This window comes from Falco cherrug, chromosome 9 (assembly GCF_023634085.1).
Source record: "Falco cherrug isolate bFalChe1 chromosome 9, bFalChe1.pri, whole genome shotgun sequence".
NCBI lineage: Eukaryota > Metazoa > Chordata > Aves > Falconiformes > Falconidae > Falco > Falco cherrug.
The window spans coordinates 44,365,567-44,393,306 of record NC_073705.1 but is presented as its reverse complement, the minus strand read 5'-3'; the positions used below and the strand labels follow the sequence as shown (position 1 = coordinate 44,393,306).

Genomic DNA, 27,740 nt, shown 5'->3' with positions numbered 1-27,740 from the left:
TTGGCTGGAAGACTCATTTTTAGACTATGAAGCAAAAAATTAATAAAGGATAATGGGTTAAAACATTCTATTGGCTGCATAAGTCAGGAAGCCTGACCTCCTTCTCAAGCCACAAAAGAAAGATGATTAAGCTACTGGCTTGTGGGTTTTTTTGTTTGTTTTTTTTTTTAAAAAATGAATACATCAGCTTTTTAGTAAATTTTCATCTAAATCAACTCTCAAATAGAAGCCAACTATTTGACTACTGGTATAAATTTCTTTAAAACACCCCAAAAAATTGTTTTGTTGCTTGCTTTTTTTTGTTTTGTTTGTTTGTTTGTTTGGTGGTGGCACTGTTTGTTGGGTTTTTATGGTAAGATTAACACAACCACATCACCATGACCTGCATTTTTAGACAACAGATGACAGGAAATTATTTTAATGAAGGGACGGCAGACTCCAGATCAGGACCTAGAGGAAAGAAAAATTTGCCACAAAAGTGGCAAGAGGACAATGATACAAGGATGATTAATTGACAATTTAAAAAATAGCTACTGGTTAGCTCAGTGGATTAAGAATAGGGGAGTTTTCAAACATGATAAACAAACGGAAGCTGATCATAGGCATTAGGAAAAGAGAGTTGTCTGTAAGAGCAGACAAGTTGCTCCGGTGTAACTCATAGCCGATCAACCAGATTAGCAGGCCTGATGGCAGTTTCAGCCAAGCACCAATAGGCACAGAAATACGCATGCTCAGTTCAAGACAGAGATATATATACCATCAATGTAAACCTCACATTTTAACAAGAAAAAAGAAAGCTTCCACCTTCTCTCAGTACTTCTCAGAAATCTGCCAGAGAACACTGCTAATAGTTCAGGCTTCTGGATTTCAAGATCAAACCACTAAGCTTTATAAAAACATAAAAAAAGCTGTGCATCTTAATGCCTTCATGTAATTATTTCATTACTGAAACCTTCACCGCTTTATGAATATTGACACCTTACAGCATTTTAAATTTTTTTAAAGTCTCCTAATTTTTTCTTTTCCATTACAAGATGATCTCCTTCCTTACTCAGAATGCAAGTACCCAATCTATATAAACGATTTTACTTTCTATGCATCCATCAATGCCTGAATTCTGCTGTCAGATGCATCTGAAATAATTTCAAATACCCACGTCAATCCAGTCTCTGAAGTCCATGGTGGTCACCCCTCTCAAACCAGATTCACGAGGTGGTCAGCCCACAGCAGCGGTCCTTTCACGGCTCAGATTCACAACTGGTATTGACTTACTACATTAACATCAGCAAGAAAAGACTGAAGTGGTATTTTTAGGAAAGGCAAAGATAAAACTGCAGAAGGGATTAATGAAATTAATTACATCTAATCCTATAGGCAATTAGTGATACTTCTGCAACTTATTTAAAAGCTTGTGATTCAATTCACCAACTACTTGGTATGCTTTTTGGCTTGCACACAAAACATACATGTGGGGTTTTTAGACATGTCACTGGGTATAGCTCTTTCAGTTCTAAGAGACTGATGCAAGCTCATCAGTAGCATTTCTTATGTAGAGGCCAAAACCAATCACATATAAATGATAACATTTTGATATTTATTATTAGCACACAGAACTTATTTTCTCTTATCACCTGCTTCAGTTTTTTCAAGATGTAGGATATGGCACCATCCTGTGGTCATTTCAAGAAGCAACACTGGAGGGTGGGGGCAGGCATGCTGGTCAAGAATGGTGCAAAAAGTTTCAGTTACCCATGGTATTTTCATTATGTCCTCCTGTAATGCCAATATAAAAATCCTAGTTTTCAATCCAGCCATGATCAGTGTAATCAGTGGCGATATTCCAAAGCACACGATAATCACAACAGTAAGAAAAAGTTTACTTTGCCAAGGTACTAATTATAAGGAGACCAAATCTTTGTGCAGTATAATTTCCTGGTATTACGTATTAAGGAAAAAACAGCGTTGAGACAGTCTAGTCTTCCACTGTACTTCCCAGAACTCTATTGCAAAATCCAGCACATGACTTTACAGGGGAAAAACAGGTGTTACTATTATGTTTGTAACACACCAATAACAGCCTATATATATGATACCCAGGTATCGAAAACTTTCAGCTACTGTAAAAAACTATCTTTAAAGCTAAAATTATTCCCGCTAAAAGGACAAAGTAGAATAAAAACTGGTCTTACTTATTGGTCCTTGTAAATAAAAGTGAACTCTGTGAAGAGTAGCGGCCAATAAATTTCTACAATGAGAAAATTCTGAGATTTTGTAGCATTGTGTACTCACAAGATGAGATATCCCCTTGATGGGTCTTCATTTGCTCGAATCACAACACAGTGAATTTAGTAGGCTATACAGAAGCACCTGCATAATTTTGCAGCCAACAGCATATCAGCATATTAACTCAAATCTCTTAATTTGGATACCACTACACAAAAAGAATGCTGTTCACAGAAGGAACAAAAACTTTACTGAATCTCCCACCCCTTTATTTCTTCTCTTTTTACTTGATAAGCTTGATGCAAGTTTATATGCATAAAACCAACATGTAGCGAACTTGTGTATATTCAAATACAATAATTACTCTATTTTTACTTGGTTCTGGCTTTCCTGCAAGACAGGGATAAAAATCAGGAGAAGGAAACATTGGTTTTACTATTGTGCCCAAATGTAGTCCAAGGAATACAGAGCACCAAGTAATTAACACCATCGCACAGTAGAAGTCATCATTATTCAATTATTCAAAGACTGTGGGAAAAGAAAAAACAAACGAGGTATTAAAAAGTAGGGAATTATTTAGTTACAGTATTATGATTTCCAAGTCATTACATTCTTAAGGCAAAATCTTATAGTAACAAAACACATTACTAATATGTACTAAAATAAGGTTATTTACTTAAAAATGATACATTGGACATAATCTGTGTACAGAACAAGCAATTCATGGTAAACTCAATAAGGCACCTTCTAAAGCAGATGCTGTACAAAATACATTAGTGTGTTACATTTTTAAAGGAGTATTCTACACTTCTGGCATATAACACACACAAGAGTGTGACCATTTGTCTTGTTCCACTCTTCTTTCATATTTTATTTACATCTTCTCTAGGTTAACTACAATGTTATTTATTCTTCTTGTATACAATATAGTACATTTCATTTTGGGCACGGTATGTCAGAGCACAAATGTCACTACATGATGTGGGCTTCTATAATCGCATTAAATGGTAAAATATTACAAAGCAACAATTACATGAGATTTGTTAAAAATTAGAAGTAATGTGCACTCCACTTCTGCTATACCAACCAAGGCTAATATACCATGGCTTCATAAAGCATTGTGTCGTGCCGTTATTAGGCATGACCCCAGTTTGGAAAAGACTGTGGGCACTGGATAAAGGCTTGACTTCAGAGACACTGTGAGAAGAATGAGGAAGAGCTAAATCATTCTAATATCTGACAGAAGCTGAGCACGTAACTTTCCTTTAAAAATATCTGCAATAGCAAAATAATAGTTTTTAACTTAATATCTTTGCTTTTCAAACATTTTAGACTGTTAAAATAGTCTGTGAAGATAAGAGTAGATGAAATTTATCCAAATTATTTGTTTTATAAACACATTCAAATGGTCATTTAGATCAAGATCTAAAATTTGATTCCAGACTACTGCGGAGGTAATGTAAAATGTTAATTTTACATTTTATTTAATACCTCAAAATGGACTGATTAAGAAAATAATTGGGGAAAAGTGATGGATATTGGGAAAACAGTCAGTTTCTTGAGTAAAACTGAGGAAAAAAGTATGTATTGAGTAAAACAGAATAAACTCAAAATGTAAGCCTACATTTTCCTATAGGGATATAAGTTTCTTGTGGAGTTTACAAGATACCAGGAATGCAAGAACTTTCCTTTCAGTTGCTGTAACAGTAAGAATTACATAAATGACTCAAATTATTTTCCACCTAACTGAAGTCACATAGACCAGGTTAAATAAACACAAACCCACCCCACCCCCCTCCATATATAAGTGTTTAAGAACTTCCAAGGCACAGTCTTGATACTCCCCAAGATACTTTCCACACTTTTTATTTTTGTATTGATAATAATAAAGGAATTAAAACACATTTGGGGGGATTTTTTTTTTGATGACAAATACTTAAAATTTTGACCAACAAAATAAGATTAATCACACTCCAACAGAAGAATCCTATTACCCTCCCTGACCTTAAAGGCTTCTGAACTTTACGGTATTGCATAAAGCAACAACTTAGCTTTAAATTCTGCACTAAGTATGCTTAATTATATTAAAATGAATGTGTTAGCTTTAAGCAAAGTTGGGGTTCTTTTTCCCCAAATAATTGTTGAAGTATCAGTATAGATGTGCTTAGGCTCCAAACAGTGAATGACTTTGCATGGAATGCAGATATGTGCTCAAGTGCTTTATGCAACCAGATCCTTTAGTGATAATTTTTTTTGAGTACCAGGGAACCAAGGAATACTAAAGACCTAGCAGCTCCTGTTCAGGACAATGAAAACTGCATAAACTTGGTATGTTTGAGTATGAACCTAATAAACGAAGTGCTGAAAAATTAAGATTAAGCTTAAGGTGAAAATATTTTTTTTCTCTCAAAGATAGTCTTTGCAGCAGTCAGCTCACTACTTCTGTGTTAAATTGAATACGTAAATCAATTTAGGTCTTAAGAGGCCTATCAAGTATCATCATCCTATTGTCTTGCAAATGCCTAAAAAAAAATGGAGAAGAAAATAAGTGAATAATTGCAAATTATCAACATTCCCACTTCCAACAGTGGCTTCCTGAAAACTTGGGAAAAATTACTTTAAAAATTCACAAAACAAGTTTACAGCTAATAATGCTGTGGCAACTTCTAAAAGAAATAGAAAAATATTCTTAACAGGAATGGGTTAACTTAAATAGACCTCCATGCTCTGAAAGTTTAAGCTATAGAAGGGTACCTACATAAACATTCTTCCTTCTTATTGATAAAAATCCTGAAGAAGGAAAAAAACAAAGCTTATCCCTTACTTTTTTTGGCTCATACCAAATATTTTCCAACTACCTGTGCAAAAATTATGTGCGAAGACATGATTAACAGTTTCAAATTCATCATACATTTCTTGGCGATGGACGGAGAAACTTTTTTTAAAAAGCCCTTTATCATGAGGATTGTGGCACAATATTAGGTATCTCTTGCTGTTTTCAAATAAGTTAAAACCATAGTTGACACACCTATGATCTTCCCAGCCAGAATACATATTAATACTTAAAGGCATTACTGAACAAAAGTAATGACTTTATTTTTTTTAAAAAAAGAAATGTCCCTTGAAATAGCTAGTTTTCTATAAAATATGCAGAACTGTTAAATAAAGTCTGTACATCACAATAGAAAATAAAAATACTGCAATCTTTTGCCTGACCATTTACATTATGTGAACTACAGAATTAAAACAACAAATACCAAACATTAGAAGGTTGTAATTGTTCACAAATCACATTAGTTCTGTATTACATTGTTTTCTATCAGTTTCAAGGGAAATTTAAACACATATCAAAACAATCTCCATGTACATATTTTAACACAACAAATAATCTGGCATAAATCATTCTGAAGTTTTAACATTTTTTAATCAATTTTAATATTATTCCTAACTTTTTTCTTCAAATCTTGACTATGGCATATGTGTGTATGTGTGCATGTATCTAATTATACACATGTACCTAAGACTAGGTGGGTTTTTTTACTAAAGCACAAAACACACTGTATAAATAACTTCCCTTTTTAAAGTTATCTAGAACAAGATTTACAGTACAAAGTTATAGGCACTTAAATTATCAAATAGGTTCAATGGTTCCAATACTGTGTGTTCATTCTTCAGATGATTCACGCATTTGAAGCTTCAACTTGACTTATGGTACTATTTTCTAACTTCAAAGTAGAAGTGCCAAAGGAGTTATAAATCACTTAATTCTGCCCTACAGTAACCTCATGGAGGGGTTTTGGCTTTCAACCAACTTGTCTGTATCAGTGGAGAAAAGGAGGCAAATACCGTTTCCTGTGCATGCCAAATAGTTGGCACAGTGAGACCAAATTTTGCAATTATGTTAACTAACTTAATCTTCATGAATTATCTTTCAATGCCATTTCTTCCAAATGTGCTTAAAAGGACCATAAAACACCCACTGATTTACCTTGTCTGAAACCTTGAATTTTTTAACTGTCTACTAAGCGGCCCACAGATGTGGCCTCCCGTCTTTACGTCAGGGCAAGCCAGCTCAAAATCTTCTGCATGTTGTGGATCTTACCTTCACCGGTTCACATATTCAGTCCTCCTGGTCTTGTCCTTTACCGTATTCTCTAATCTTCTGAGTGCCTGGCCTGCACTTCCTGCCTCCCCTCTTTTGCGTCTGTAAATTAGACTTGCTCCCAAGCCTTTCAAAACTTTTCTGCTTAATTTTATGAAATGATGAAAAGCATGCTCCTACAGCTGACTGATTCCCTCCTGTATGGAAAAAAGTTCAGAGCATGACAAGACACCTACCAGTGAGTCCCAATAAAGTAGAAAGGCGAATCACATCATCAATGGTCTTTCTGTTAAGATACAAAGTGCTCTACAGCAAAAAGGCTGGTTGAATGTGGCAATTTGAAAAATATGCCAGATTTCATAGTCATCCAATCATGGAGCCCACTAGACTGTAAGGGAGATGGCCAAGGCAGTCTATACCTCTAAAAGAGGTTTTTCAAGCTTTTTACAGACTTAGGTAGGCATTCCTGAATTTATTAATGGTTCACATTTTTGCAGTTCTCCTTGTGACCAAAACAAGAATAGAAATAAAATTAAAACTGAGATTGTGGAAGATAACTTAATGGCAGGGTGTAAATTCTGTAGCAAATCTTTGATGGTGGAGCAACAGAATGCATGGAGCCCTGACCATAAAAACTTTGTTCATTTAAATGGTTTCTTATCTATTCCAAATGACAGCAAATTATCCTGGCACACACATAAAGGCATAAAGAACTGTTAAAACTGAGTAGTATTACAAACAGATTCATAACCTACAGGCTGTTTCACAAAAACTTGGTATGGACTGACTAGGTTTTATCAGGTAGAAGGCAAAAAAAAAAGCTTATATTCTCCATCTCTGTTGAATCCATATAGCTTGTTAGGCTTTCACAGAAAGCACTGTAATCTGAACATTCAATTCAGTACCCAGAGTTTTACTGGAGACTCACTAAGTATGACTGAAGTCTCATTGCAGCTCAAAAAAAAAAAACCAAAACGTGTATTTTATCAAGGCTGTCCATATACGTAGCATGTAGTGTATAGAGGCTCTCAGTATTACAGTCTATGAAGTACTGAAAGATTTCATTAGCAGCCTGTAGAAGTGTGCTGAGAAAATACACTGAATCTCAGTTATTTCCTCTTTCCACATAGGTCTCACCCATGTTTTGAGTGAAAAGATCTAGGAGTCCAGCTTTGCTCTCCAATGTCAATTTACTATGTCAAATCTTTACATCTTGTGATTCCACCATCTTGGCAAGTGTCTTCTTGATCCTTAAGGCAGTGAGCCTCGAGGCAGGATTATGAGCCCAGCATTCAGACATTAATTTCAATATTGCTCTTAAACACTGTAAAATAAAAAACAAAGGAACAGTATTGTAACAACTGACAGATCTGAGGTGTGTAATTTTGGTTCACTGCAAGCCCAAATTATAGAACTAAACTGCAGAATGCGTGACTTCTACATTTTCTGCACAGATGCTGACAGAGAACTATTATAAACAGACCAACAACAACAAACAAAACCCAAAAAAAACAACAGCCATGTCCCAAACCTTTTTACTCCCCTTCACTGCCTAGTATTAGAGCAGCTGGAACCAGCTGAAGTGTTTCTTCAGTTTCACAAAGATGCATTACCGGAACTTATCATTAAAACTCAAGGACAGTGATACAAAAATGATAGCTATAATGGTAGCTATGAGCATAAAAATCTCCACATGTAAGGCAGAAAAACTGTAAAGAACTTTTCCACTGAAAACAAAGACATGACAAAAGTTCTCTCAGCAGTCAAAAAATAATATGGAAAAAACTGGGGATTCTTAAAAGAAATCAAGGATGTGGGGAAGACAGAATATGGCATATCTAGCTTGCCATGTGAAAGTTACATCTTATTTACTGTGTTCAAGCTATGCCCCTTTAAAAACACATTTAAATTTAATATTTTAGTTGCATCATGGCTTGCCCTGGTATGTACCAGTAAAAAAGAAAAAAAGAAGAAAAAAAGGACATATACAAACACAAAGAAATTGCTTCATATTCCATAAACTACCTTATGCCACAAATCAATATGCTATATACATTAAGACTAATAAAACCAATTAAAAACTCATTTATGTTTTAGCTTCAATCAAAACTCTGACAACTGGTCCACTATCTAAAAAGAAAATCTCAATTACAGCAGTATTCATACACTTAGATGGCTGCTTAGAAGTATCTTCCCCTCAGATCAGAGAAGATATATAAAAAATACAGTATTTTGCATTGTTTTCAAACATCTTTTTCCTATTGTTGCTGTGAGGTTTTCAAAATATTAGAATGTCTGAATGTAGTCCCTACTTCACAATGGTTTAGTATTTATTAAACAAAAATACCCTTCCATGTTAATGAACAAACTGAATTATTTTTTCCTTTCAGCATACTCACTTCATCACTATTCCATCTATTCGATACTACTGGGCGTAGGCGTTTGACACACACCACTTCTCTCATGTCTTCATAGGATGGATCATTTGGCACCATGTCATAATATGGCAACTGATACTCTTCAACAATACCTGCAGATAATTGTGTAAGATCAAGAACCATTAAAAAAAAATAATAATCTATATATCTACTCTCAGATTTCCTTAGCCAGAAGCAAAAATTAACTCAATTTTGTGCCAAGGCAAACTCACCACACTGCTATACTGTGATAAAAATTCAAAAACTTCACAATAACAATCAAGACATTTACCAGAAAAGCTCTGATATTATGAATATTAAGTTTAATAGCTACAATAATTCCCCGCAGTCACTTTGACTTTGATACCCAACACAGATTATGACATCTTTTAATCTACTACATGCTACAAAGAAACAGAGAAAGCATATGATGGAAGAAGAGGAGAATACAAGTAAAGATCTGCAAGGTCACAAAAGAAGAATGAAAGAATAGGAAGGATGAGTCACAAAAATATATGTAAGCAGAAAACTGAATGACACCAAAAATGCAAGTAAGTATAACAAAATAATATCGTCTTATCAATTACATTCTAAAAGTTTTATTAACAGCACAGGGGTGAAACACATCTGCATCCCACTATTTCTCCCAGACCAGGCACTCTGCTTTTTGAGCAAGGGAAAAAAAAGCCTGAGGTGCTTAATTGTAACAGTCAAAAAGGTTTAGTTCAGTGATTTTTCAAGCTGTACTCTGGACAGATTGTTATTACTGCTTTTAAAGAACACAAATCTGTTGATATAGCAGGCTTGTTGTATTATTTCCTGGTGAAGCATTGTTAAAGTGAGACAAGGGCCTGGTAGATTTTACACAGAATATTTAAAAGTTTACCTCCTGTGACGCAGCGCCGAGCCATTTCCCAAATGATCAGCCCAAAACTGTAGATGTCAGCCATGATGTATGGTTGGAAATGGTTTTTATTCAGGCTTTCATCTAGGACCTCTGGAGCCATGTAACGTTTTGTTCCCACTCTCGTATTCAAGGGAACATCAACTTCATTTGTGTCACTATATGAAAACATTAGGAAGTTAGCAAATTGTGGGCTGTTGCAAGACGTGGTATGAAATCCCATATGGTGCAATCACTACACTACAAGCTCCTATTTACAAATCAAATTCCTTCTTTTATTTCCCTCTCAATACCATGTTTGCAATACATTATACCTCCCTGAAAAAGATTAGCTAGACAAATGATAGTGAGTATGGAAGTTGACAGTTCGCTGCTGCTTTTGCAAGACATTGAAAACACATATTAAAAAAAATTTAAATGAAAAACCACTATAAAGATGAGTATATTTGGTAACAACTCAGAAAATTATCTGCAAAGGCTTACACTTTCTTTCAAGTTCTACTGTAGCAGAACACAATTCTCCGCCCCATTGAACTAAAAAAAAAAGTATTCAATAATATTAATACAGTGTTCTTCAATTAAGTTTTACTCCCTTTACACTGTTCAAATGTTCTGTGACAGAATTTATAATGAAACTACATGATAGCAATTACTATGAAAGGCCAGTTTGAATAACAAATGAGTTTGTCTCCTCTTCCTCTCCTCTACAAAACTACTTATTTCCCACAAGAAGTCTTCTCATTGTCTCTCAATAACCTATTTTCACCTCAGTGCTGACCAGCATTCAAAGGAATAACAGCATTTTACTCTCAAAACTGAAAAAAACTGAAAGCATGCAACTAAATGATTCTGTCTTCCTTTTAGAAAGGATATCTGTGTATATTAAAAAAAAAAAAGCATAACAAGTTTTCCTGTTACAGGGGATTTGTTCATCTACCTGTTAAACTTGACTGCAAGACCCAAGTCTGCAATGCAGCAGGTTCCATTTTTCTTTATCAAGATATTTTTACTCTTCAGGTCTCTGTGTGCAATAGCAGGCTTGCCTTGTGTCCCATAAATTTCCGTGTGTAGATGGCACAGACCACATGCAGCAGAATACGCCAGTTTGAGGAGAGCCCTGTTGTCTAGCGTAGTGCATTTCAGGAAATCATACAATGATCCATTTTCATGATAATCTGTAATCAAGTAAAGCTGTGTCCAGGAGCCAGTGCCTTTAATATCTGCAGCTATGAAACCTATGAAATACATGAACAAAGTTACAACTTATTTGTACATAGATTTTTTTTTTTTTTATGCAACAGATTTAGTAGGAATTCCTAAAGCTATATTGTCCTGGACTGTATCAGAAGATACTTGTTCCCCTTACGAAAACTGATCATGTAAAAGCTCAGATTTCAAGTAAACATGAAGTTACTATTTCAGTCTTGCAGCAAAAAGATTGCAGACATGCTTCCACCCAACAGCAGCAAAATTCCACCCTCTCAAGAACATTTTATTAGCATATGTTAAGGGACAACCATCTGGTTATTCCATAGAAGCTTCCATACACCCCTCAAGCCACCCACTATGAACTTCCCCCTTCCTTCACCCTCACACAAGCCCTCCAGTAGCCAAATAATTTACTGCTTCCTTACCAAGGATGTTTTCATGACGCATTAAAACAGTTTGGTAAATCTCTGTTTCTCGGAACCAACTGGCTTCTTCTGTAGTGAAAAACACTTTCACTGCGACTTTTTCACCCCTCCATTTTCCCATCCACACTTCACCATATCGTCCTTTTCCGACTTGCCTCACCATCTGAATTTGTTTGGCAATTGTACGCTGAACCTAGGGAAGAAGAGGAAAAAAAAAAACCCCCAACCAAAAAAGAGTGAGGGTAAGGTGGAGAAGGGAAACCCAGCGATTAACTAAAAGTACCTGGACAAGCTGCTTCTCAAGCTTGGACTGCTTTGAATTTTGATCCCATTGTAAAATTCGTTCTGTATTATTTTCCTCTGTTCCCAATTTAAACTCATTATTGCTGCCTCCAAGGAAGAATTGTATAGCAAACCCAAAAAGGTTAAATCAGCTCAACTTCTTGTTTAATTCAGATGCATTCTCTTGCATCATATTTGTTTCTTTTATAAACAATTGTAGTTATATGTCTCACTGGCTAATTTTTATGCAAGTATTATATAGGAAGGTGAATAAAAAATTATGAACAACGGTCAGCAAATAAAAAGCAAATCTGTTTTATTGGACAGTGGATACTAAGAAAAAATATCTTTGAATTTGTTCAATTCAATACTTGTATGATCCATTTATTGCATTTTTATCTTAATGTCTGCAGGCTCTGAATTTTCTTTACATTTTGCTGATGCCAACAGATTTCCTAACATACCATCTAATTTTGTGCTTCATTTTAGTTAATTACATGAAGACAGGCTTTTTTATATGTTTAATTTGTACTGTATCATTCACAGTAATTGCTTATAAAATAATTAGCATACCATATGGATAAACTGCTTTGTTCTAGGCATAAGGTACAAACCAAACTTTGTACACGCTGGAGAGTTCAGCAAAGAAAAAACTTTATGATTTACCAACAACGGTAGTCCTGATCCACTCCCAGAACTCTGTGACTGGTCAATAAGGTCTTTTAATGACTCCCCAGCTGGAATAAATGCTTCATCTTGTTCCAGGTCACGATTGTAACAGTGCCTCTTTGCCATCGACTTACAGTAATGCCTGCAAAAGCAGCAGGAGAAGTTAAGCTGAACTCCAAAACACATTCTTCAAAATATGTAGTAAATTAGGCTAGGAAAAAAGTTATTTAAATGTGCAAGTTTTCTCAAAAGAAAAAAAATTATCAGATTTTACTGTATCTCTTTTTTTCTTTCAGAAGTGTAACTTGCATAGTTTTTTAATATTAACAAGTTGTTGTAATGCTTGTAGAGGCATGTGAGTTTATGATGAGTCAGGTGGAAAACAACCTTTTTTAATACTCAGCTCATGGCCAGCGTTACTAGAATAACACCGCTGGTTTTGGTTTAATCTAACAGACTGAACCTTGAACCATGGCAGATGAGGCTGACACATGCACGTTTCTGCTGAAACTGCTAGAACAATGATCACCTGCAGCACAGGGCTGGAGCTGACAGAAGCAGCATAATGTCAAACTGCATCCGCATGAATTGCCATAGCTCAGCTGGTTAATTATTTCGTTTTGGAACACAGCAGAAAAAGAAAAAGTTATAAAACACATCCCTGTCGATTTACATTTGCAAAAGCACTTTACAAAGGTAAATCTCAGAAGTAGATGGAATTTAATTATCAAAAGTGCCTGTAGATCCAAAACCATACAAACCATCAAGATATTCCGGTTTACTGCTATAGCATAAAAGTTACATGTAGCTTAGCAAACTGTAAACACTTTGTAGCCAGAGGAAAGGACCAAATACACTTAAATTTTATGCTGTGCACATTTCATTTCACCTAGCAATGCAAAATGCTATCCACAAAAACGTTAAATTAAATTACAACGGTTTCACTTCCCCTCTGTTTTTGTCAGAAATGCATACGATTATCTGAGTACATTTAGAAAATTACTGTTCTGTCTACACTCTTTTGGGAAATTAAAGATATTGCCAATAAAGAAGGTGCTTTCCTTACTTGTAACAAAAGCAGCTAAATAAGACGATCATGACAATTATGCAGACTGCCATAGAAATCAACACTGCCATCCAACGAATGCTGCCATCAAAAAGCCCATCTATTTAAAAAAAAAAAAAAAAAGAAGAAAAAAGGAAAGTTTCCAAAGTCTATTAATTAAACATCTATTGTAAACAGTTTAGTTGGATACATTTTCATATCCTGTGTTCATGAATGTGCACAAACAGAAACATACGAGGTTTTGTTTGAACATCGGGAAATACTTCTTCACTGTGAGGGCAATCAAGCACTGGCACAGGTTGGCCAAGGAGTGGAATCTCCCTCCTTGGAGATATTCAAAAGCCATGTGGACATGGTCCTGCTTGAGCAGAGGGGTTAGATCAGATGACCTCCAGAAGTCCTGCCCAACCCTTAACCAGTCTGTAATTCTATGACAGTAAGTGAAGCCACTTGCAAAACGTCAGAAACAAGCAAGACAGCTAATGTGTACAACATATCAGTTCATACGAAATTACACAAAATTTCTACTGTTTTAGTATGAAAGCAAATATTTACACCAGAAAAGCAGAGAGAATTTCATTTGAATGACACACACACACAAAAAAAAGATCGACCTTGATATTTTGGGAGTTGTTTTGGTTGACTCTTGTCAGTTTGTTCTTACAAATAGAAATGAAGGATTTACAGCAGTAAGATTCTGAGAAAGTATTAAGCAACAGTTGAACAGTTAAACCAGTACAACTTGTCTAGCCATGAATGTGTAAGATGAGTAAGCATATGAAACTATAAGCTATGTTCACTGGGAACAACAGAAAGAAGAGAACAAATTTACAGTAGATAACAATGTCAGAATACTTTTTTTTTAAAGATACATTCATCACAGCAAAAGCACAGCAGAGATTAAGAAACACATGTTAAGAAACAGGCTGTGGAAACAGGATAAAGGCAGATGAAAGATCACATGCAGATCAAGATACGAGCAAAGTGAGCAAAAGAAAAAAAATACCACAATTGACTGATGGAGGAAAAGATTAACCTGGAAGTAGCAGAAAAGGAAAACTGGAAATACAGTATGAAGTGTCATACAGAGCTCTGTATCAAAATTACTTGGTAAGAAAAAAACCCAGAACTGTCCAATACTGTAATTCCATTTTCTTCTTATTTGTATCTGTTGATCAGGAAGAACAGAATCTACATAGCATTTATGAGCAGCAGTGTGAACATCTAGGAGCTGTTTACCTGTGCTATCAAGTGGTGGTAATGTTGGTTGTAAATCCTGATTGCAAAAATCAGTCCGACAGCACTCAATTGTTCGACGCAGCTGTGCTTTAGGTGAGTCCTGTTGAAGGAAAATGGAGTAAGCATTCAGATTTTGAAGTGATCAGCTGGGACAGGGACAGGTGATGCTACGGATACGCTACAGCACAGACAAAAATTCAAGCTACTTTATTTTCAAAAACAGTGCAACCTCACCATTTAACATGTGGGATCACTTCACAGTGGCAGACAGGTATCATCTAATCCCTTTGGGTGCATATGTTCTATGTTCACATTTTATTTTCATGAAACATTTTTTTACTTGGTGCACAGAAATATATGGTTCCTACTTAAGTTGCTATTTCATACATCACAAAAAATTTAAGCTTGGTCAAAAGCAGTTAATAGTATGTTAAATAAATACCGCTCTTAAGACAAAAAAAACCCAACCCCTTTGAAAGTTTTTCTTTTGCACTCATCATAGCCGTACTGTTTGCTTCAAAAACATCTTCAGAACACCACTTAAAAGACGGAGGGGCATGAAAATTAATCTATAAGTGAGACACTAATATAAATACAAGAACAATTTCAGGAGGTCATCATGACACCTCAGGTCTGACTTGCAGTAACCCTGAACATTCACAGCTGTAAGCTGAAGTCAACAGTGCTTCCAAAAAGCAGTGCTACTGACAGCTACGTTATACAGAGATTTAAAACTGAGTACCTAAAACAGTGATAGTATTTTGGGGGAGCGTGAGAAGCAATCCAGCTGGTGATCACCTCTGAAAGCTTTGTCTAATGTAAAGAAAAATCAAAATCCAGTCTTCCAAGGCAATATCCACTTGCCCAACTAGTGCTATATACCTGTCTTCTAAACAAATCCTTGCTTTAACTGAGTTTTCAGTTTCAAATTTTGTAACAGATAAAGTTCTAAAGGCAGCAGTCTGCTTAATTATACCCCTTTAGATCACAAGCAAGTTATATTAATGCAATTAATGATACATAGCTTCTAGAAAGGAAAAAAAAAAATTGTATGTTGGACAGGAAAACACACATTTGATAAAGTTTCATGAACACATACACACAGTTTAACGGAGCTCTTGCATAATCTGTGAAGACAACTGCTTATGATTATGCTCTGCTATCAAATGAACTGAAGAAAACAAGAAATTCAAAATTAAAACAACCAAGAACTTCTGTATTAAACCATAAACTATAGTTAACCTAGTTGATCTGAGTAAAATTCTCTTTGATGGAGAAAACAGCTGACAGAAAAGGTTGATGTCCTCTGTTCATTTTGTCAGTGGCTTACAAATACTTACAGAGAACTCCAACAAGTTAGGATTCTATTACAATCTTTGTTGAAACACCATTAAGTGTCCTTTCTGCCACTACTCACTCACGACTGTTCAGTCCCATTCTCCTCAGCAGTAAACGGCAACATACAAAATTCTGTGACTGCAGTTGTAAACTACAAAGATTAAAACTGCTTTTGCAGTTTCCCTACATAATTCCTATGGAGATCTTAAATTTTAATGATATCTCATTTATTTTACCTTGCACTGGAAGTCTGAACCTTCATACTTCATGCAGCCAGAAGCAAGTGTGGGTTCTCCATGTTCATCTTCCTCAATGATAGCAAAGCAATGCCCATTAGTTCTGGAATAAACATATCACTTGTGCTTTACCAGCATGTTTGTCGTTTAACGTGCAGCATTAGTTGAACATGAACCTCTTAAGAATACCAGAATGGCAATATCTAGAAAATATCTTCAACACAGTGGTTACCATACAGTTTGAGAACAAAAGACCCCCACAGTATTTTCAAATAGAATACTGTAGAGATGTTTTCTCCTGAATATTCTGCCTTCTACTTCCTCACTCCCCTTTTCAAGATTGCTTGTAACCAACCACACCTGCAGTTGTTTAGAAACAACTGAGGTCGCTGTAAAAGAGATGTAACCAAAAAAGGCTTACTGACTACAATTTCATAGGCTATAAAAAAAAATAATGAATTCAGTTGTGTGTCTGTTCTTGAAACTGCAATGATAAACTCCTGAAGTCCCAGTATGTGAAAGGTGGCTATTCCAAGGTAAAAAACTCAGCTACACTTTTCCCACAAATATTCGGCCTTGAGAGCAAAACAAACAAAAAAACCCCCAAAGCCCACTTTCTGAAGTTGACAGTAACAAATGAATTATATTCTTTCAAAAAAACCAACACTTCAATTCCCCATTATCCCTTTAAAACTAATGCTTTGATTTCTACACTACATGAAAATGTCAACAATATTTGTAAGGATTCCCAAACCAATTCACAGTGGTAGGTCTGTGCTTTCAAAACCTGTAAAATTAAGATTTTATTAAGTTAATCAACATTCATTCATTCCCTCAACAGAAATACTGTGGGAAACAAATATAGAAATATTTTTGTTTGCCAAAATTTTTTTATTTAAATGAATTAAAGAAATGCAGATTTTGGAAGCATAATGCCACAGAATACACTGCATAAGTTTTGTTAACTCTCTTGACAGTTTTATTATCAGAATAATGATCCATACAGCCAATAGTTCAGAGGCAAAAAAATTAGTAAGGCCTCTAGTCACTGCAAACACCAGAGGGCGATAAAAAACAACAAATAAATACCAAAGGACTGGAAAGACAAAATACCGGGTCCTAACTAAACATTTTCTAAGTGCAAAACTGTTTGTAAAATACTACCTATGTTTAAATTGAAAAAGATAGTGTTTATTCCACCTCCTTAGGTTCCACAAAAACTGCTTTATCTGCCAAGTGACAGCTTTAGAGAGGCTTAATATTATGTGTTAAAGTGAAGACTCAAATTGAAGCAGCAATAATATGTTTTCTATTACGTATCTTCGTATTAATTCTTAAGGAAAACAGAAGGGCCTTAAAACATGGAACTGCAAATGAACAGAAAAAAGGAAAAACGAGGGCATTTAAAGACATGAAAAAAAACATCTTAAGCAAACACATAATCAGTGCATGAATCTGTTAGGCTTCTTAAGGCTATGGAAGTTAAAACTACCCTCTCCTGTCCCTGCGTGTTCAGAGGCTTTTCTTTTTTTCCCGCATTTCCCTCACACTCTACAACTAATGAATATGCAACAAGTAGTAAATGGCTACGTTGCCAACACTACCTTTGACTACTACGTGAAGAAGTATTAGACTAAGCAAGCGGACGGTTATATCCGGTTTAGACTTGGGTCATTTAATACTCAGTTATAAAATGCTACAGGTTACTGAAAACCTCAGTCCTTCAAAGCAGTCGCTGGGCACGGAATGACCATTTGCAAATAGTTCCAAGTACGGTGAAAGCAGTACTGTTTACATACAGATGACCATGGGTTTTAGTGCTCAGCTCTCCACAGAACCAGTGAGTTTCTAATCAGCTATGGTCAAATCACCTGACAGAACCAGTCAGCACTCCAGAGATAGTCTGCGCTCTCACGAGCAAAAATGAGCCTCTTCAAAGAGTCTCTTCTACCCTGTGTGCAGTACTTACATGCATGTGTTATTAATAGCATCATCTGGACAATGTCCTGAGCAGTAGCACTTAAGAAAAGGTAACGTGTCCTCTGGAGCGAGTGTTACTCCATTTGCTTGTTTCTTTTGGTCAGGATTTGTCTTCATTCCTGTGCCATGAAGCATGCTGTCTGGATCTTGACCTGGACATTTGAAAAAACACAAAATATTTTTGCATGTCCAATAACTGTTCAAAAGCTTTACAAGCAAAACATGACAATAGGATAATGACATTAACAAATAATTGAACTACACAAGACATAAGAACCTCTCTCTCCCAAGATTATGGTAGACACTGGAGTTAACAATATTATTCTAGAAATACCTATAGCTCAAACCTTGACAGCAGATATTCCAACCATAATCAATATAAACAGAAAGAGGATATTTTCCCTCTTTGAGGTGGGGCAGGAAAGCAGTGAGGTAACCGGTAAGGATTTTCTGAAGAAAGCCTTTCTCATTCATGTGTTTAGAAAACCAAAATGCTGACCGCTTGATAACCACAACAGTATAATTTTATGCATGACTGAATGTACTTAATATGCAATTTTCTAATTTTCTGAAGTCATTTTTTATGGATTCACAGTGTCATAGAAGAGCAGTAATAACTCCAAAATCTCTTGGCTTTTTTGATCTCTGTATGCATTAGTACTTCAAAACAGAGCTAAAGTAAATCTTGTTTGCAAATTAAATTTCAGTAAATGACATGAACATCCACACAAACAAGCTTTCACAGAATAAAAATAGGGCTAAATTGCGTTCCAAGTAGCCCTCAGTTTCTCAAGAATAGGAGAGCTCAGCATCATTTGTCCTAGTTCGTGTTATTAAAGTGCTTTTGTGAACATAGGCATTCAGAAGAAAAATTTCATCGGTTTTCTTCTTATCAAAGAACATCCAGAAAAAAAAATTAAACACATGAATAAATAAAACATGCCTCATTTTGAATATGCTTTCTGACTACTATATGAGATGAGAACATCTTCACCCATCTCCTCCAGCATTATCACAAGTAATTTTACCAACATAAAATCTCTTTGTCCATCACCTTTCTCAAGCTGTGAACCAAATAAAGCTAGAAAAGCTGTGAACAAACTTATCACCTGCACTGACACAATTTACAGCAAGTCTCTGTGGAAGACTCAGTGTTAGGACTGATAGAAACCTTTATAAATTCAGTTATAATTAAAATGGTGGAGTACCTCAGTTCCTCTCAGAAAGATTTTAGTCACAATAGAAATTCATCTAAGAATAATTTTTAAAAAAAATTTTGACCAGGAAACTCATGGTCTCTTTTACCAGATTCTTGTGGCTTCCTGTCAAACCCACCTAAGACTAGCTGTAATGAGAACATTGCTCTCATGTTGTACCTTGCTTGAAAGATGTGCAGAAAAGCTTGATTAAACCCCTGTGTAGATACCACCCTCTGTATCAATCTATTGTAACATCCACTATATCAAACAGCCCAACGTGCAATTAAGTTATTTGTGAAATTTCATCTTATTGCTCCCCAAAAAGCAGACTTACGTACTTCCTTATCTGATACAGTACACCCAGTGCATTGACCCAATTCAGAGATTTCTGAAAGTAATGAAACTGCGCCTTTTTCAGATACAGCTAAGAGTATATCTTAAGGAAGTATAGCACCCTCTACCTAAACCCTCAAATCACTTAGCCATGTTTTATCTGAAACGTAGCTTTCAAACAGTACTTCAGTAATGCCCGAGTTAAATATTCCCGGTATGTACAGACTGATAGCAAGAAAGAAGGTGCAGTGCTAGAACAACAGGAGTTTACCTGTGCAATCGGTATTTCCAATTTAACCAAAAGGAACTCTGCACGTATGAAATTGCAGCTCCTCTCCATCTGTCCTCTCTCTCTCTCTCTCTGCCAGATTTCTTCCCAGCATAAACTGAAAGCTCATTTTAATATTGTATTACAGATGATACACAACATTGTGCATTCACATTTAAGAGATCCTTACCTGCTCAGAGAACAGGTAATTCTGCTTCATATTTAAAGGAAAAGCCACTGCATATGTACAAATACTGTCCTTCCTTCTGATTTTGTTGAACTACTAAGGTATCTTTCCCAATTCATGTTAGAAAAACTCCTTTCTCTTCAGGGACATTCCACGTGTTAAAAGTGTGCATACTTTATGACTTATGTCACACAGTCACACGTCCATCTTCCTACCGTCTGCACCAAATGCGGTATTTTTTCAATTCATTAGAAGAGAATCAAGGAACCCTTAAAGCATAGCTTCTCCTAAGTCAGAAGAAAAAGTACAACATTTTTATGCAGGTCTGGATCTTTATAAGCACTATTATTCTTTGTAAACTAACACTGAAGCATGACTACAGGTATACAGACCTTTTATACTAAAACTGAGATTAAATACATTTTCCCTCTTAATTTATTATGATGGATTGTGTAACAAGACTTATGAAGAACACATCAAATAACATCTGAAATAGATAACTGTATTTTCAAAGAACCAGCACCTTTGACTTTTGTACAGCTGACTTTGCTTGCATTTCTCGAGACATTTTAAGAGGGCAGATTGAGATCCAAATAGGGCCACAAAATGTTTCATTGCTGTTTTTCCTGGTTAATAACTACTGGGTAAATGAACAAGAGTGACTGAAGGATATGCCTAAATGACCATCTTGCTTCAGACACCACCTGACCTTCTTGCACTAGTGTTCTCCTTATCCCCTACCCTCAGAGCTCCATCTCTCAACCATTCACGCTTCTTTATCTTCCTTCTGGGAGCAGGACAGAGAAAGAGAGGATCATGTTTTAGGGATCTTGTGACACTACAGTAGTTGATGATGTAATTAATGGCTTCTTTTCCACGACATGCAGTTGTCAGCTCTGCGGTGCTGCTAAGGAACACACATATAAATCTTAACATAACCTTCAAAGGTGTAAGTGCTATGCATTAATACACACAGCTTCAAAAGAAGTAAGTCTGCACCAAAATACAGTACCCAGAGATTTCAGGCACAACAAAGCTTCTTTCTTCATTATTTCCTACCCTCTACCCGTAAATTGCAGAAGGCTGGTGGGGCAAAATAATACGCAGTAGCAGCAAATGAACTGTTGCACACTGGAGGACTTGTTCAAGACTGTGGATCAGTTTCAGCCTGTTATCCAGGCTTGAGAATGACAGTATCATATACCTTTAAACATACAAACTGCTCTATAATATGTATTTTACCACATTTCAAAAACAAACAACATTCAATAAAATATCAGAGTGATAGTACATTCTCTTCTCACGCAACCACAGCATAAGACGATAAATAGAAACAAGCTGATGGGACCTCCAAGTTCCCAGTTTCTCTTCTGCTTTGCCCCATCACAACATTGTCCCATACATAATGCATTAATTTTAAATTTCTAGAAGTGTTAACAGCTGCTACAGATAAGGAGACATTTAAATGGCTTTCCATTTAAAATTAAACTTTTTTTAATAAAATAAAACAATGCCTGCCAGTGTATCATATCCAACCCTTGATCGAAAAATATAAATTATTCAAATAACTACTTCTTTCAATCACAGAAAATATGTTAGACTATAAAATGTATTTTAAAGAAGCTCAGTATATTAAAAATCCCACGAGGTTAGAAACTTACGTAAGTCTACTTGAAAGCATGGCTTCAAATACTAATACTAATATGGATAATTTTTAACAAGTACTGTGCGTGACAGTGAAGGGTTAGCAGCACTAAAAACTGAGCTAACTTGGTTGCAACTCAATGCCAGGATACATATATAATTTCGTTAACTCTTCTGATCTAAGAAAAGATTTCTGTAACCCATAAAAAAATTGGCCTACTAAGAAATGCAGAGACAGAGAGCAGTAAATGAAAGAAGACAAATACAAAAGCCAAATTATGCCTATAATTTAACTGTATCCCCTCTACGTCCACAAATAAAGCTGCAATGCTAGAACGAACAGCCTACAGCATTCAAGTTGTTCAACAGCTTTCTGAATTCATAATATAGATGTTCCACATAAAAACATTTTTATTCCGGAGCACATTACCCTTAAAAGGGATTTTTCCTAGCAGAAGTACAGTACTATCAGCATTTCTTTGTAGCTATTCTGATCCAAGCTTGTAAATCCCAATAAATTCAGTATTTAAATTAAAGGATTCTTTTTCAGAAGACCACCTTCACCTGCCTTCGTGCTGGTGCTAAAACTGTATATGCTGGGGCTAGCAGACCCTCTGGGCTTGCCCACACTGGGCTCTTTTCATAAAAGATTAAACTTGTACCAATGCTTTTTACATTAGATATGCCTTCCCTATGAAAAAAACATACCCAGAAAATTTTATGTGGTAGTTTTCAATTACTTTTTCTTGCTTTAGTATGCAGATACTGCAAATACATCCACTCCAACAAGGACGTTTCACCTTTCTGCCTATCACAAGCTTTCATAATGATCAAACATGTACTGCTATGTGAATTAAACCTTGGTACAACTGATACAGCCCGAGTAAAGGACTTTTTCTTAAAACACAAAATAATTAAAAAAAAAAATCAGGAAAATCTTTTTAATGAGTGCAAATATCTTAAATGCTTCTATGAGCTCTGTGTCTGGCGTTTCATCCATAATTCTCCCTGTAGTGCCTTTTCATGTATCAAGGCTGTGATCTCCAAAGATCAGGCATGTTAGAGGTAGCTCCATCTAGAAGAACTGGTTCCTAAAAAATCACAGCAGGTTCCCAGACTACTCCTTTAAAATCTCTCTACCACCCTCCAGCTCTCCCAGCAGCTACACCATTGCTCAACAGACAGGCAGCCCCTGCCCCCCTACCTTCCTAACCAGTAATCCCCAGGCTCCCACTTCCCTTCCCCACTAAAGTCACTTCTGAAGACTGCTCTCTGTTCGTATGTATTCAATACAAGAGCCAGAGACAAGAAAATTTTACGTTTATTTTACTTTAAGAAAAAAGTACACTGCATTCTAATTTAAATTAAATGGACTCCTAAGGAGTAAGTTACTTAAAACTAAATGTGAGATTATAATAAAGAAAAATATAACCTTTTAATAATCCATTAAAATAACTTTAATCAGACAAATGTTTAACATCACATGTGTGCTGCCTGTGTGTTTTAAAAACAGTTGTAGTGATTGAGGAAATCACAGCTAAACAGAACTACGCTCCTCAAGGAATGAATCTGCTTCTGACTCTAAGTTCCTTCTGCAGATTTTAGAATACTTTCTAAATCTCAGATTAGTTTATATGTTTAAAATCAGTAAATATTTCACTTGAAATTCAGAAAATGCATAAAAGTTAAAAAAAGAAAGTAATCTCCTTTTCTACGTCAAACCTTTGAATAAAATTAAATATGACAGTGAAATCAAATCAACAGATTTTTTCAGTTCAATGACAATGCCAACTTTAATAAGTTCATTTTAATATTTAATAGTAACATTAATTATTTTTAAATTTAACTTTTAATAAAGCTTTCTTCATACATATTGAATGCTATTAATACTTTTTAGTCAACTAATTTACAAGGATTAAAACCCTGGTCTTCTGTGGTGCCTCTAAAGAACACAAAGGTGTGCTGAACCACACATCTAACATTACATCACACAGTAAACTGACAGTAACAAAAATACAAGACTTAGGAGAACGTGTTTAAGTATACATTAAGTACTCCATTCCATAGATTGATTGGTTATGCTCATCAATTCAGTGCATTGCAAAAAAAAAAAAAAAAAAAAAAAAAAAAAAAAAGAAAGCACTCTGTAGTAAAACTGGTTCTCTGAACTAAAACCTGCACTAGTGGCAAAACAAAAGCACATTTACCACAGTCCTCAACTACAATGATGCTGACAACCTCTTGCCTTACATGAGCAAAAGTAGGTGGATGAAGATGCAGACCAAGTCACAGGTCTAAAAAATATTGCAAAGGCCTTCCACAGCAACAAAGGAAATACAAAAATGTTTTGCTTGAAAAGCTTGCTATTAAATCTGTCTGCCACCCAGGCTTATTATTTTCGACCATTTCTCAACAGAAGTGAAAAAGTCCCATAAACCATAAAGAAGATACAATCCAGAGGGTAACCACTGTGTCCACCTGCTCCATAGTACCAACCTGAGAAACGGCAACCATTCACCGATTCCATGACATTATTGTCTGGTTTCTGCTGCTGTTGTAAGAACATTTTCACATTAATCAAACCTGCAGCCACTTGTTTTTTTAAAGTTACCTATTAAGGAATATGGCGCGTATACATACACGTACATATACAGACACACTTGTTATCATTCTCTCAGGTCTTGGTAAGCCCCGAAAACCATACCATTTTTCAAGAAGCCTCCAAAACAAGAGAGCAAACCATTAAGCTGGATGCCAGTCACTGAAAGTACACATGCCGTGTGTTTCTGCTTTCTCTTGCTTTTCCCTCCTTTTTCTGTAAATCACACATTCTCTTCAATTCCTCACAATGTGTCTTCTCCACTTCTACTGATTCCTTTAAGATGCATTTTTCTAACATCCTGCATATATTTTTCCTATTGAAACTATTTTCCACTTGAAATTTCCACTTTTTTGACTTTTCACTTTAGATTTCTTCTTTCCTATAAAAATTTCAAACATTTGAAGACTAATCAACTTTATTCTTTCCTCCTCCCAAGCACAACTCTTCCATGAATTTAGGGACAAGTAGAAAGACTTGACTTTTTCTGCTCACCACCCCTAGAAACCAAGCATACTTCACATGTTTGAAGACAAGCCTTTAGGCAACTTGCATCAAAGAATCAACAACATTTCAGCAAGCGCAACTTTCCCATGGCTTTCAGAACTCACTCAGTATTGATTTGAAAGTCAGAAATATTCCTAAGACAATTTCTTCTTTAGAAGCTGAAAAAACATATTTTTTTACACAGTCCTTAAACTTATTTTACCTGTATTATTTTTTAGTAGTTATTTATTGAAGCATTTATTAATAAATATGATCATGGAAGGAGTTAATGTAATTTAAAGTCACTGTAAGACCTGTAAGTTTGTATTATTGTTCCTGTTTGTATCTGGAGAGAAAAAAAATTTGTTCCTTCAGTTGCTATTGCCTTTGAGTAAAGTGCTGAATATTGACTAATGCAAAGGGGAAACTATAACTTCAGTAAAGAGAGCAAAGTATATTGCTCCCAGCAGCCTCTTGAAGAGAAGCAGCTGGTATCTTCTGCAAGAAACAGCAAAACTTCTTGAATACTAGTAGAACAAGCTCCACAGCAAAGTGCTATGTCCGAGAGTTATTTTAGAGTGGAAGAGACCTCTGGAAGTCACCTGGTACCACCAGCTGGTCAAACGAGGTCCAACTTGCACATGAGACCAGGTTGTTCAGTGTCATTCTGGTAAAGTGACTGTCTACAGAAGGGTATTGCGCAACCTCTCCAGGAAGCCTGTTCTAATGCTTAACCCACATTCACAGTGAAAATTTCTTTCCTAACTTCTCACCAAAATTTCATTTATTGTGATTTGTGCCCATTATGAATCTAATCACCTTTCAGCTACCTGTAAATATTTGTAAATCTGTACTACAAGCTTCAGCTATATCCAAACTAGGCTATTTCTGTCTAAACAGACTGCGCTATTTCTCATCAATTAAAAATTTTAAGTCCACAACGGAAAGAGGAACTGGTCTTGTGAATTTCCCTCTCCCGGCTTAACTAATGTAACAAAGACCAAAGATGGAAGAATCCTGGATTTGTATTTGTTTTGTTGCTTTCAACCTCAAAATACTTGCTGCAATGCCAAAGCTTCAAACTTAAGACTCATGCTCTTCCTCACTTCTGAAATACATGTGCATGCATACACACACACACATGAGTAAATGAAGCCAAACATCAGCACTTAAAGCACATACCTAAAAGTTAGGAGACACTATTCTGAGCCCCTGCAGGCTAAAAAGATGAAAGCGCTCAAATAACTTGGCAATTATACAGGAACACTTGCCCAGTTTTGGAAGAAAAGTGTTTACAGTTCTGTAGGCTGCACTCAATGATACAGAAGCCTTCAGTGTGCTCATGGTAGCCTCCTGGACTGAACCCCACAGGAAACTCAGAAGGAAGAACGGCAGTTTTAAGTATCTTCAACGAAGTGCCATTCTGCAAAGATCCTGGGAGAAGACTTCTGTTCCATTAAAGCTTAGCTGTGAATGTGTGTGTGGGATGGTACTTGAAAGAGCTTAAAGATGATCCTCCTTGCACTGACATGCTCGCTATTCATTTAATTTGGGTCTACTAGTGTAGCTGACAGCTCATCCCTGGTCAATTCCAGAGAAATATCTTCAGTGTCATTTATATTTACTGCTTAATAAAGTTTTGGGTTATGTTTAAGGGTACAGTCTTGTGCACTGCCTGAGTGCTCCTCCCAGGGTTAGAAGCTCCAATAGTTCCCAAGTACACCTTGGCACTTGACTACAGGAGGATAAATACCAGCACAGGGGATGAGGTGGGATCAGGTGGCTTGGAAGGGGCAGGCCATTATACATCTGATTCACGTTTGCTGTTACAAATCAGTTGTCAAGCTACGTATCGAGCATAGCCCCACCAGAGACAGCTCTGCTAAATCCTTTAATCCACTAGTACCCACCAGAAACAGAACAGAAAGACTGCTATTTAGGTACTTACCAGGCTTCCTCCTCTCCCCATTTTAATAGGTTCACTGAATTGTTATTCTTGAAAGTAAATAGCTCAAAGAACATCTCAAAATAAAATCAAGCACTAAGCAATAATTGATATAAGTATGGAAAGAGAACATAAAACCTTTTATATTGAAGTATTGAAATTGGCACTGCCAAATCAGCCTTGCTTTTCCCTTGAAACATACGGAAAGCTCTGTGTACTCAACTCAAACATGAGAGGTGCACAGCTGGGAGAATGAGAAATCTAACACAGAGACCAACGATGGATGTACATACTTGGTGGGCACGCAGAGTGCTACTGTTCATGTCCCAAACATGAGAATGCAATACCACTAACAGCTCAGATACCATTCTGCTATTCTAACGCTTCTCTGAACTACAAGCAATTACAGAATCAGATCTAACGGGTACAGTACAGTTGCTAATAAGAACTAAGAAAATAATAATAAAATGGATTTTCCCACAAACTAGTTATAATCTTCAGACTTAAGACTTCCGTTCCCGATAGAGCCGGAAACACTCACATTGGTCAGTTCCCAATACTTTTTAATTCAACCCAATTTAACCAAGGAGTTAAAAGTCCTAACGATAACCGGACTTGCAGAAGCTTTTGATAACCGATGGTTGGAAAGGCAACAGACATACAAGCGAGTATCTTCGCCAACTAAAAACCAGACTATCGCAAACATCCCATAGCCTCACTGTGGCCCACTGAGTAGCTGTAACAAGTTTATTTAGATTTGTCACACCACACTATCTCTTGGCTGTCGGGAACATCAGAAGGCATGGAGAACCACACTCTGCAACTTCTTCAGTGAGTCAAGTTTAAAGGGATCAAAGATGCACACATACAGGGAACAAATTCAGAAAGTCAAACCTTCAATTCTGCTTTCATATAACTTGCTCCATAGTGTACTATGCATTTCTGGTACTGTTTCTATTTAAGCATTTGCTAAAATAGACTTAATCTAT

The 27,740-nt window shown here is 36.0% G+C and overlaps 1 protein-coding gene across 4 annotated transcripts in view; it reads right to left on the bottom strand.

Annotated features, from left to right (window-relative positions):
• Nucleotides 1–172: 172 nt before the first annotated feature.
• BMPR1A (bone morphogenetic protein receptor type 1A) overlaps nt 173–27,740 on the bottom strand; it is an 87,118-nt gene continuing 59,550 nt past the window's right edge. For all 4 annotated transcript variants that reach the window (XM_055721485.1, XM_055721484.1, XM_055721486.1 and 1 more), the window contains 10 exons: nt 18,080–18,242; nt 16,111–16,213; nt 14,537–14,636; nt 13,298–13,397; nt 12,229–12,373; nt 11,281–11,473; nt 10,584–10,881; nt 9,629–9,804; nt 8,725–8,855; nt 173–7,649 (listed from right to left, as the gene is read on the bottom strand). In XM_055721485.1, the coding sequence (XP_055577460.1) occupies nt 7,524–7,649; nt 8,725–8,855; nt 9,629–9,804; nt 10,584–10,881; nt 11,281–11,473; nt 12,229–12,373; nt 13,298–13,397; nt 14,537–14,636; nt 16,111–16,213; nt 18,080–18,242 (1,535 nt within the window). In that variant the 3' untranslated portion in view covers nt 173–7,523. The remainder of the gene's footprint in view (nt 7,650–8,724; nt 8,856–9,628; nt 9,805–10,583; nt 10,882–11,280; nt 11,474–12,228; nt 12,374–13,297; nt 13,398–14,536; nt 14,637–16,110; nt 16,214–18,079; nt 18,243–27,740) is intronic.